The 12,621-nt window shown below is 35.9% G+C and overlaps 1 protein-coding gene across 8 annotated transcripts in view; it reads left to right on the top strand.

Moving 5' to 3' along the window:
* The window catches only part of ULK4 (unc-51 like kinase 4), a 233,796-nt gene that overhangs the window by 130,362 nt on the left and 90,813 nt on the right, over positions 1-12,621 (top strand). For 5 of the 8 annotated variants that reach the window (XM_084509482.1, XM_084509481.1, XM_084509479.1 and 2 more), the window contains one exon: positions 10,728-10,833. In XM_084509482.1, coding sequence (XP_084365608.1) covers positions 10,728-10,833 — 106 coding nt within the window. Of the gene's footprint in view, positions 1-586; positions 1,021-10,727; positions 10,834-12,065; positions 12,203-12,621 lie in introns of those variants that run through there. The other 3 variants (XM_084509486.1, XM_084509485.1, XM_084509483.1) reach the window with 3 other exon arrangements.

The following is a 12,621-nucleotide window of genomic DNA, read 5'->3' as shown; positions in this document are numbered from 1 at the left end:
ACCAAAAGCAGGAATGTTTGTAAATGGGTGCTGCACTTAGAAGAAAATGTGTATAGATGACTGGAATATCTCTCTGTCATTACTAAAAGTTGTTTCTGTAACCTATAGTGATTTTCAAACCTGGATCCCTGAAATTAATGTACTGAATCAATGCAGTAGGTATTTAATATAAATGATCTGGGGGATAGGTGGGGAGAGTATATGAAGAAAGCAATAATGAATCATTTGTAGATTCCCCTGGAAAGATGTGCAAATTAAAAATGGTGTTCAACTCGTTGTTAATAACAGTAATAATGCAGAAGAACTTCCTCTGAGAAAGAAGTGGGACTTGTTTATAAGAGTTTCCTATTTTGCTGATGCTACTCATTCTTAAATGTGTCTGTGAGCTGCCTTTTAATCTCCTATAAAAATGGAGTAAAGTATCAGTGAGTTTGTATGTAGCTGCAAGAAACATAATATATTTGAAGTCACGGCATCTGATGCTGGTTTAGATGCTTACGAGGAGAATTACTATTTTTGTAGATCCGAGTTAGGACCAGATTTAAAATCCAGAATTATACCCTTGCTCCTCCTCTTTGAAACACAGGAGCTGACTTCAAGACAACTGAGAGTTTTCAGAAGTGGTGCCCAGCTTGTGCCAGGCAAGTACACAGAGAGCTTCAGGAGCACCAGCGGGCGGCAGCTGACCCTAGAGCACCAGCTGTACCTGTACCATGAATTTTGCAACCTGTCTGCAGCCTGGCACGAATGAGATTGCCACCAGGGAGCAATTCTCAGGCCATTCCAAAATTCATTGTGCTGTGCTCTTTTTATATATTTGGTGAAGCAATTTCTGTCTTCTGCCACTTCTTCCTAGTTTATTATTCTGGGAGATGAGTACTATTAGTGCTTTATGTCTGTAACTTCTGTTTAATAGCAGCTGCTATGTGAAAATGTGGCTGTTGTCACTCAGGTACCATTTTAAATTGGTAAGAGTAGTAATCTATTAGCACATAAAAATTTATACTATTATAAATCTCATATTGCAAGTATTATTATTTTCAGATTATTATTTTTTTTATTATTTTTGTCATTCTTGATAGCTGTCATTTCTTTCTACATCTTGGTTTCTTCTCATCCGTTCTGGTTCAGATGCTGTTTCAGTTTAGCATTACTGGCAAACTCCTGCCAGCTAAGGAAACAACTATCTTCAAAAAACTGTGAATTCCAATGAATTCATGCTGTCAGTATTTTATAGAGCTAAAATGGGACTGTCACTTCATAATATTCTGCTGAATACTACCTGAAACGCTGCCTACTAAAGCAGCTTAGTCATGTTCACTTTTTCTAGGGTCACAGGTAGAGACAGAAAAAAAATTATTAAATACAAAACAAGAAGACAAAGGAATACATTAAAAAAAAATAAATGAGGAAAGGAGCAGATGTTAATTCTTTATCAGACCAACAGAACTGAAAATGTATGTGCCTTTGGTTGTACACCGTCAGAACTAATTTAAAAACAAACTGTGGGGTCTGGAAACTGCAGCAACATCCTAGAACAATTTAAGCAAGAAAAAAAAATATATCATTAACCTTGAAGTTCCTTCTTTTTAGTCTCTAGATTTATTTATTCTTTTCAATTTTTCATCCTAACTACCCACTGTTCCTTCTGGTAAATAGTAATTATAGCAAAATCATGCTAACCTCACACGAAATTTGCTTAAAGAATAGGGTTGATGGCTTGGTAGACGCCAAGTTAGGCTGATGAGTGGATTAGATCTTTGTGGGAGATTTTGGGGTAACAGTAAACTTCCTTTCTGTTGTGTCTACACAACAGAAATCCATCTAATGTTTACATGGAATAAGAAACCATAGTTTCTTCTTCATTTGTTCCAGTTCAGAACTTGTCTGGCTCTGAATTCAGACTGTTCGTTCAAACTGTTTCCAAGTGTGGTTCTTGTTTCTTTGAAAGCAGTGAGATTTCTTTTGGCTATGAAGACTGCATTTTTTAGGTCTGGATTTCACAAATACTTAATTTTGTAAACTAACATTGAGAGGTAGCAAATGCTTCAAGTCTTACTCAGCGTAAATATGCATTTCCAAGTCCACTCAGAGTTTTCATCAAAAGTCTAACTATGGCATGCATACAATTAGGAATGGCATCAATTCTAATTTTGCCTTCAAATTGTGAATCTTTGTCTCAGTACCATAGTTCAAGTCTGTTTGGACCATCAGTTCATCCTAGCTCTTTTTATTCTTGCACCTCATATATATGACTTGGCACTCAGTTAAGAATTCAGAGGTGAAAGGCAGTTGTTATAGTGTACGTGTTGGGCCAGGCGGATGATCATGGATTGTCTTCCCATGACTGAGGATATTTAAGAAAAATCATACCAAATAAAATCTCCCTGTAGAATTCCTGTGGAGTAAACATGAATTTCACTCTTAATCAAATAGCTTTGGTGTTGGGAGTTGATGTTTATAGAGGATAATGACAAATAAAAGGAACCACGATGATAAGTAGTTGTTTAACAATTTCTCATTTATGCTTAAGCACTGTTTTGCTAGATAGCTTTCACATATAGATAGCAAGCAGTTTGTAATTTCTCCTGTCTTGTCTGTCTAGTGCCGTGGTATGATTATAGTTTGCTTAGAGTATAATTGCTTGTCTGTCTAAGCCCACAGCCGAAACATGAAAGAGATTCACTCTGCCTCGTGCAAGAATAGTGCAGGTTGTAATTCTCTTTGGCACTTCTGCCAGTCCATTCAATGAGGAACATTGTTAGCTCTAGCCTGTTTCCTGACATGTGGCTTAGTGCCTAGGTATCAACTAACAGAAGATGGTTTGCAGCTACAGGACCAAGTTGAGTGGGGAAGGGCTGGGAGATCGATTTGCTAGAACATCTGCATGCAGTAGTATGTCTGCTTTGAGCTGGGTGCCGTACTAAGAGCTGATAGTCTGATTGCAGAGGATGTTGTTTTTTTTTTCCCTGAACACACCTCTGTGAAAAATGCAAAACCACTGGAACGGGTGTCCAAAACTAACAGGATTACATTAAAAAAGGCACAAAAGAGAGCACAATTACCCAGTGTCTCTCATACTAGGGATTAACCATTTAGATAATCCCTAAATTCAAAATCCTAATAGAAATTAAGAAATAATTAAATTATTTAGAAGATGCCAAAATGTAATGAGACTATCAAGAATCTAGTAACAGAATATTGAGCAGATGCTTCCTTTCAATGTAACAGCTACTCATTTTTTTCAAGTTTAATGTAATTTGAATAAACTAATTATCAACATTCTCTCTCGCATTTACATATTAAGTAAATGCGAATGTGAGGAAAAAAAACATTCTTTGAATTAAACAGTATTTTGAAGGCAGAAGGCATACAGCAAAGGGTAAAATAAACTAAATATGTAAATATATCTTTCTTGCCATTTTTGACAGTTTGAGTATATCTCACTTCGGCCAACTAAATTCTGGTAGGGAAAAGCAACCTTCGCTCATTCAAACAGGTTCCATTTTTTTGTGTTTCTTTGTCAACCCAGGGCTTCTCATTCAACACCTTCTTCTCCAGCAGCACTGAATTTTAAGATAGTCTGCGAGTATGAAGAGTGAAATATTCAATTTCAGGTTAAGGACAATAGATGCTTTTCCTATTCCTTTCTACTTCCTAAGAAAAAATTCTTATTTTGTTTGTTTGTTTGTTTGTTTTTCCTGTTGAGGAAAATGTTGAGTATTTTGATCTGGATTTTGCACACCTCAGTAGGCAATATAATCACTGGCTCAGTCTCAATTTCTGCTTTTAACTACTAATTTAGCAATTATTTAGCTATAGAGAAGGGAGGAGGTTCCAGGGAAGAAGAGACAGAGACCCATTCCTTAAAAGCTGATGATAAGAGACCAGTGTTCAAATCCCTGCACAGTTCGATTCCAGCAGAGACTTGAAACTAAATTTTTAGTGTCCCAGATGAGTGCCCTATTCTAGTGCCCTGTTGTATTACCCTATTCAGCATCTGTCTCTTTTTCTGATTTTAAGCATACATCCCATTCTGAACCCTTCAAATTTTTTCCAGTCAAAGATTTTTCATGTGATCTTTTGGATAAGTCTGGTGAATCTATGTTCTCTAAATTAAAAATGTCATCAGCAAATTCCCCTAACTCATCTAAACTTCTTTCCTTGTAGTGGCAAAGAGGCTGTCATTTACATCAAAGCAAGGTCCTATGTGGAAAAAAGATGTCAGTTGATTGGTATCTGTCATTTTCTGAAGTTGTTTAAGAACTAGCTTTTAAATGATGCTGAAAATGTAAGTCTGAGAAGTGAATATTTTGGAATGGAAATTTCTTGGTGTAAGGGCTTATTGCAGCTCCCAAGTGAGCTTGCAGTTCAAAGGCTTCACTAATACTTGAGACTCTCCAAGGCATTTACAAATTCGTGATACTAAATACAAAGTTACTGCTGTGGTAGCTTCTCTTTCTTTCAGGAATATTGTTTCAGAATGGGTCAGCATGAACACTTCCAGGGTGCTGGCGTTTTCCTTAATTTAAAGAAGTGTCTTGCTCTGGAGTAAGATATCCTTGTAGCTCCTTTTCTGTACTCTCTCTCAGCAGTCTTGAACAGATTTTTCTTTTTAAAGGTTTTATTCTTCACAAAGGCTAGCTTTAATGCTCAGGAGGCTAATTGCTGTAATCCTTCTTTCTAGGTAATGGGGAAAATTATGTTTTTATAGGAAATTCCTTCAGAGTTTCTTCCCTGTGAAAGAGCCTGACTCTGCTTGCAGAGAGAGGAATCTTCTCAAACTCCATCTGTTGACAATAAAGAAAATTTGGCATTGAGAATGTATTCTTTCCCTAAGGTCTTCAGGAGCAAAAAGAGAAGCTTTAAGGTGTCGTGGGTGTCAGAAATTTAGGTACAATTCTGTGGGAAGAAAAATGGCATTTCATTTAAAGATTTTCTACCGAGTTACTGTATATTTCATCTGTAATGGTAATGGCTTGAACGGTTATTGTGCTGCAACAAAATTTATCCTATCCCTTTGTCCAAACATCAGACCAAAAACGGTACATTAATTCACTGCATCAGACCATTAGTTTCCATGCTTCCCTCCTGCACCCCCATCACTATTTGATTAAGTGAAAATTGATTAAAAGAAAATCCCGTGTCTGTAGGTGTGTATTTTTATTTTATTTGTTTTATGTTATTTTATTTTTTTGTCAGAAGTAAAGTAAAAGCAGGGTCAACATGGATTTCTTGCTCTGTGTTTGGAGCACTGGTAGTTTCTGCTTAAAGTATTATATGGTAATTTTAAAAATGTATCAATATCCTGAAGTCTTTCTCCTTTCATCATGTGTAAAGTAGTATTGTTGACATGTCTTCATTTGGTTTTCCTCTTAATAACCTTGTCGATTGCCTGCCTCTAATTCTGAACAGATTTAGGCATTCACATCTTTTTAAAGCTTACAAAACCTCATGCTTGCTGACAGGGAAGTTTTGCCATACTTAACTTGCTACTTAAATTTTTGTTCTTGGATTAGCATGATTTATTCACCTTCCACAAACTGAAACATGAAGGAGGAGAAGTAGCTACCATATTAAAGAGGTGTTCAAAAATACTGTTCTCGTTCACGGCCCTGGCATGGTGTCCATTCTTTGGCCTTCTGTTCTAGAATAAGAATATTGATATATATTGATATTTTTAGCCCTTAATGTTTGGTGTACTAAAGAAACACTGGCATGAACTTGACAGAAACTAATTTTCTAAAAGCAACAAATCTCATCTTTTCATTTTACAGAGACGATGTTCTTTAGAGCTCTGTTTATTGTAAATATCATCTTTCCTCATTCTGTCCCATGAAATTCTGACCATTAGCACAGACTGAACTGTATGCTTGTCTCCAGGATAACAAGGAACTTGGGGAAATGAAAAGGATGCAACAAATGAGTTTGGGATTAAAAAGAAAGATTGTTAGGTGTCTGGAAATCTGAACTTAGGCAAGGCAAGAGGACGTACTTGTAAACTGATGTACTTCTGAGAAATTGCTATCTTCTCAAAGAAGCATCTTGTGAAATTTTGCATCACCTGTAGAAGAACAAAATCTAAGCCTGGCACTATTTGTTGGCTGATACTTAATATTCTAGGTTTTTATTAGTGGCATTCTTCACTTCTTAAAAATTACTCCTGCTTCCTCTGGCTTTGCTTAAGCACTTGGTGACTAAGAATACAGATTTCCCTCTTTTTTTTCTCTCTCTTTTTTTTTTTCTTCTCCCCTCTAGTATTCTAACAGCATTCTTTGTGAAAGTTGAAAGACTTTCGATCTTCACATGTGGACTGAATATATCACTACTGTGATCCATCCAAGAAGCACGATTATACCAGAAACAGGTTGCCAGATTATTAGTTGCTCCTTATTATATGACCATACCCAGAGGAAAATGTTTGGAAATATTAGCTCTACCATTGAACAAGGCCATATTTTGAAAGACGTGTTTGTTTTTAGGATGGTTTAGATCACAAATAAGCAGAATAGTGTTACGTGGGAGATCTGTGTATAACTGCCTTCAGTTTATGCATAACTGGTCTTTGCATCAAAAGCCGCACAATGTTTAAGACCTGGTTAGACAACTATGTACATGGCTGGATTAAATCTGTTTCTCAGTGAACTTTGTCTTGTGACCGCAGAACAGTGTGTAAGCTGTTGGGAATGGTCCTTGCGAGCTGCATGCTAATAATACAGCTTTCTACAGAACTGTTCTACTGTTAGGGCCAGAAAAGTTTCTCTCACACGATTTCATAGGTACACAGTAATACAGTTTATCAAAATAAACTCGGTCAAATGCAATGTTAAACAGTGCTCTTGTTAGAGGTCCTTGTGAACTTCAATACTCAGCTTATGCGGCTTATTACTCAAGTACATTGTGCTAATGAGCCTTCAAGTGAAAGAGGCATCTTTGAGTAAATATGTAATTTGGACAGGGTTCACTTCTATAATGTTCTTCTTTCAATAGGTTTAATATATGAAAAATCAAACTTGCTCCTTGTTAAATTCCCTTATTAGCATACCTTCCATTCATAGGTGATATGTAAGCTTGGGAAGGAGAGCCCCTGTGCAGTTAAAGTTTAATCACTATGATAGCACTGAATGAACAGTGTTACTAGGGAGTATAGCAGACCTTAAGTTTAATTACAGCATATCTGAAAAAGCAACATCTAGAGCATTTGGGTTTGGGATTCTCAGGTAAATGAGTAGGAGGCAGGTATGTGAAGTCTCACAAATTGGTAACTTCTTACTACAATTGCTATCTAATTTGTTATCTATAATGTAATTAAAATACTGTAGTCCAGCTACGTGGTTCTAATACACTAAAAGAAAGAGAAATGGTAGCTTTAGACTATAGTATCTTGCTGAGTTTCATACTCCCACCTTGCTAATTCATATCTTTTTACCTATCTGGCTTTAAAAAAAATACTCCAACTGATTTCTTTTGTTAACTTACAACCCTTCAAAATTAGAACGAAAAGTTTAATGGCCTAAATACAGTGCAGTCCTATTTGAAAAGCCTGATTTATCTTCTGTGCTTTTTTTATAGTAGTATTTCCTTGTTATGCCCTTGGTATTTCATAGCTGTCCTTTTTAAGCACTGAAGCAATTAGTTTTGAGAAGGCTGATTCTTCAGGGTCCAGTGCTTTCCTGCCTTTCATTTGCCGAAGCTGTACATTTTAATGAAGTTGTTTCATCTGTGTTGCCAAACACTAGAATTTTGCTGCTTCAATTCTAATTATCTCTGCTGGCAAATGCTATGTTTTATTAAAGCTGTCAAGTGCACTGTTCATTAAATGTCCACAGTCTGTGGTGCTGTGCACACAAATTAGATCAGCTTTGCTCCTTGATAGATTATGAAGAAGTTACATATTTTTTTATAGACCTTTAAAATCTAGTTTAACAGCAATCAATGATGACTTAAGTAAGTAAAGCATACCTGTAGCTTCTTGAAACCTAGTATCCTGTCACAATTCATCTATGACACGTACATGAAAACTCTAGTAGTCCAGCTGAATATACTGCTTATTTTATTCATGAAGAGACAGTTTTGCTTATCTAAGATATGGTTTCATCTTGAATTCTAGTTGGTTTAAGCTAAGATAAGCCTAACACATACTTGAATGTGAGCAAATGCATCAGTACTAGTCTTTCATTACAGGGTTGTGTAGCGTAATTAATCTTCACTAAAAGTAAAGATTGCTTCATTTTAGTGTTACCAACCTGGTGAATGCAAAAGATTGCTATCGTAAACAACTACCAACTTATAATGGCATATTTCAAAAGAGAATTTTAGTAGATGTTTGCTCCAAATATATGGGGCAGTAACAGAAATATTGTATTTGCAATAACAATATGAGTCACTCTTAGGTAGAGTTCTTTGCTTTAGTTTTGTATTTTCATTGTGTGTGTCATTATTTTGAATAACAGTCATTTATCCTGTTTAAGGTATTGTGTTCTAAACATTCTCTATGAGGGTTAATAAGATATTGTGGTGATAGGTAACAGAGGAGCATGATGATCTTTTGAAAAAATGTTTTTCTTACTCTTCAGCTATCTGTAAGCAATAACTTCAAATTTATTTTTTAGTATTGTGGCTTTATGGTATATCCTTTCTGTACTGGTTGTTTTATCTTCTGAAGAATGTAGGATTTATTCTTTCCAACATAGCTTTTAAATTTATCAGGCTGTATTTTAAACCTTCTCAAAAACAGATGTTTATTGTACTCTTCACAGAAGTCATAAATGACATCTCAAAGTGCTACGTAAAATGAATGGAACTTTGGGGATCTTGGATATATCCTTTTAAGGTCTGAGAGGAAACTACAGTCCTTCAAAAGGCTATGAGCCACTCTCCCTTATCACTTTTTATGATCCAATTAAAAAAGCTATAGTAGAAGTAGAAAATTCTTACAGCCTTAAGTTGAATAGAAGGCCATGTATGTTTATATATTTCTTCATCTGTTAATGTATTATACCTTATCAAGTACGTTTTGTGGTATTTACAAAAAATAATAGCATTTAATTTTAGTTTTTGAGTGTGGAAACAAATTAATGCTGTTAAAGCAAACATGAGTCTCTGTTTGTTAAATCTTTAAAAGGAAAACATCTGTTTTTTGCAAAGCATGGCCCTTTATGCCATGGCAATGTAGCATTTTCTGAAAAGAGACATTGAATGTGCACTTCACAGTATCCTAAATTTCATCAGACTAGGAAAGAAATAAAAATCAGGAGTGTCTTCCATGAGAATTTCTTGTAACCATTAGTACGATGATCACAGGTAGGGATTCAAATAATGTGGCTTTTCCTAAATGCTGTAGCTGGCCCAACATAGAAAGCAGCTTATAAACTAGAGATATCACTCTGAGTGTCATTCATAGGTAGTGAATCTTTGGAAGGATTGTAAAACATGTTAGCTTTGATTGCTGCTGGCTGTCAGTTCATCAGTCTAATTCTGCACCAGCTGTGGCATTTAGACGATCAATAGGATTTTCCCAGGAAAGGATAGATTGCCGCTGTTGTTTTCAAGAATACACCTGAGACAAAAGGTCATAAATACCTGAGCAGAGAGATACTGCGAAAAACAAAACAAAAACCTCTTCCTGGCCACTGGCACTAGTCTCCTGAAGGAAATTTCAATAGGAGGGTTCCTGCAACTCTATTCAAGGGCTGAAGTAATATTTGTCACCAGAAATACTTCACCCAACTTCAGACCAATAATCTTTTGTCTTTTTCAACTTCAAATTTAATTCTTTTTCAAAGGCCTACTGCAGAGGATGGCTCAGAAGAGATAGCATGTTCTGTGGTAGTGATAACAGTATATGGAAAGATTTGTTTGGGAAGCATGGAAGTGAAGATTCATGTGAAAAACCTACTATATGTGAAATACGATTTTGTTTCTTAATGTTATTTTCACTTTGGATGTATGTTTCTATTTGGATTTGAATCTGAAAAATTGGAAAAAATACTCCCGGAACCTCCTAGGGAGATTTGAAATGTATTCAGGTTTATATTTATATCTAGACTCAGATTTGAAAAAACTTGTCCTATTTTGTATTTTTGGAAGTTAGTGATTTATTACTGTAAGTAGTGCAAGTAAAAAATGTTTTGATCTCACTGCCTTATCCACATCTTTCAAATTCAGCGTGCAAGTGTGTCAACTACCACAAAAGCAAAAAGTTTATGTAGAGATCCTGGCACCTTGTCGTTAGTAGTATAATCTCAGAAAATTGTGGAAAATCATTAAGCATAAGACAGACATCACAGGGGTTGTGTAATTAGATACAGAAATAAACACCTGATGTGTATGTGGAATTAATTTTAGACTTAAGAAAGTACAGAAACAACAACTGGATTTTATGACTCACTGTGGGTTATCAAGCTGAAACTGAGAAGAGTAAAATTAATACCATTAACAAAAGAAATATCATGCAAAGGGAAATGTTCCTTTTTTTCATGAATATATAGGGATATCTACTTAAAGAAAAGAAGGAGAAGTTTTGGTTCAAGATTTTGGATTTGGCTGCCTGAAATTGACATTCTTGAGTAAGATATTTGGCTGATTGTCCTGTATTTTTAAAGTTTGACTACTAGGGGTTGAGAGAGTATTGTTTTTGTGTTACTACATTTTTGGAAGAGAAATAGTCTTCACCTTGAAAAATGACTACTAGATTTTTATTTATTTATTATTGTTATTTATTGCAGGAACACCAAGACAATATACTAGGAAATACAATGCAAACTGCAGTTGCCTTACTGAATAACGTGGTTGCTAACAAAAGCACAAACATGATGCTACTCTTCACAGAAGGTATGTCTTTACCTTTGGTTATTCTGCTTTATACAGATGCTTCGCAGCCTGCTATAGTATCTTGCACTGTGTGAAATGTTTGATCATATATATTTATATTCTGTAGTGGTTGTCTGATAATCATATCGTAACTGACTGGTACTACTCCTTACTTCATCTACCTTGCCTTCATTTACCTTCTACATTTTGGTTAGAAATTTAACTTTAGAAAGTTATTCTCTCAAGGAGATGTGGTTATAAAAGAATTACTGACTAGAATTTACGTTATGCCTCTGAAGAATGGCTTTGGAAAAGAGTGGGCTAGAGCTCTGACCATCACAGTGCAGAGGGCAGGCATAGAGCACCACTGCAAATTCCTCCTTTTCTCACTGCTCAAATCTGCCTTTTCTCACTGCTCAAATCTGCAAAAGGATGTTATATAATAATTTTACACTTAAAAAGCTGACTACTCTTCCAGTCCAGTCATAGTCCTGACTATGGAGCCTTAGTATACAAACTATTCCACGTCTTCATGTCACTGTATTTTATTATTGAGTCTGCCTTTTATTTGCAACTTGGTTCTGGTTTACAAAATGAACAGAAGGTTTCCACTGTTGGAAATCCATATACTTTTGAAAACTTGTTTAGAAATATACACTTTGATTACATTACTCTCATTTGTAGTTAATGAGTAACTGACATCCAGAAATACTGATCTGTATTACCAACAGTGTAAAATATACGTCATACTCCAGAAGGAAAAGGAAGAAGTTTGTGTAGAGAGAGGAGAAACAGCTGTGTCTCTTCTGAAGCCAAAAGGAAACCTTTTGAAAGTCTCTAGGAAAAGATTGAGAAGGTGGGATGGATGATACTTCATCAGAGCTTTTTCTATTGGTAATCACACCAGAGAAGGAGCCAAATGAGATAGTGTGATCAATGATTTATGTATTAGCACTGACAATGATGTACAGATTTGAAGATCTGGATCTGCCTTAGATGTATTTTAAAAAACAGCAACAACAAAAAAGCAAAACACATACCAGCCTAAAAATCTGTGAAAAGAAACAGCAGTAACGGTCATGTCCTTGTTTTCATAATTACCTTAGCAGGTAAAGCACTCAACCAGAAAATGAGAGACCTGAATCTGGGTCCTTTTTTACTCTGAAGGGATTGAATAGACAATTCCATCATTCACAAGACCAGCAGGAGCTTGACATTGTAGCTAATAACATGCTCTTCCCCTCTGTTTGAAGCAGATCCACTCTGAAGTTGGTGGTGTGAGACTCATAGGGCCAGAAGAAAAGGAAAATGTAATTGAGTTGGAGAGGGATGGTTTGTATGTTTCTGATTCTTTGGTTGTTTCTCAGTAAAGTGCATGTTACCCTTGAAACTGCTTGGAGTTTATTGGAGGTGAGATGTGTCTATTGCTTTTTCTTTCTTTGGGCACATCTCCTGTGTGTTGGGCTAGCACTGATCTAATCCTAAACTAGTGCTGATCTGAGCTGCAGCAGGATCACATAATCATCTAGTCTCTTGCAAGAGACTTCCAAGATCACCAAGTCCAACCTCTGACCTAACACTAACAAGTCCTCAAGGATAACGTCTTAAAACAGCACAATGATATACAAAGAAGTTAGCTCAGGTGTGCCTTACTCAAAATAATATGCTCTGTCTTTCTGCATGGCAAAACTATTCAACAGCATAGCAAAACTGAACCCATTCTGTAAACATCTCCCCTTTATTGTCCTACTAAGTCAACTCCCTTATGCTTTTTATGCTGCTGGTAGTATGTCAGTGCTCTTCCACGTC

Source organism: Aythya ferina, assembly GCF_964211825.1.
Source record: "Aythya ferina genome assembly, chromosome: 2".
Taxonomy (NCBI): Eukaryota; Metazoa; Chordata; class Aves; order Anseriformes; family Anatidae; genus Aythya; species Aythya ferina.
Note: the sequence above shows the minus strand (reverse complement) of the source record. Positions and strands in the feature narration are given on the sequence as shown.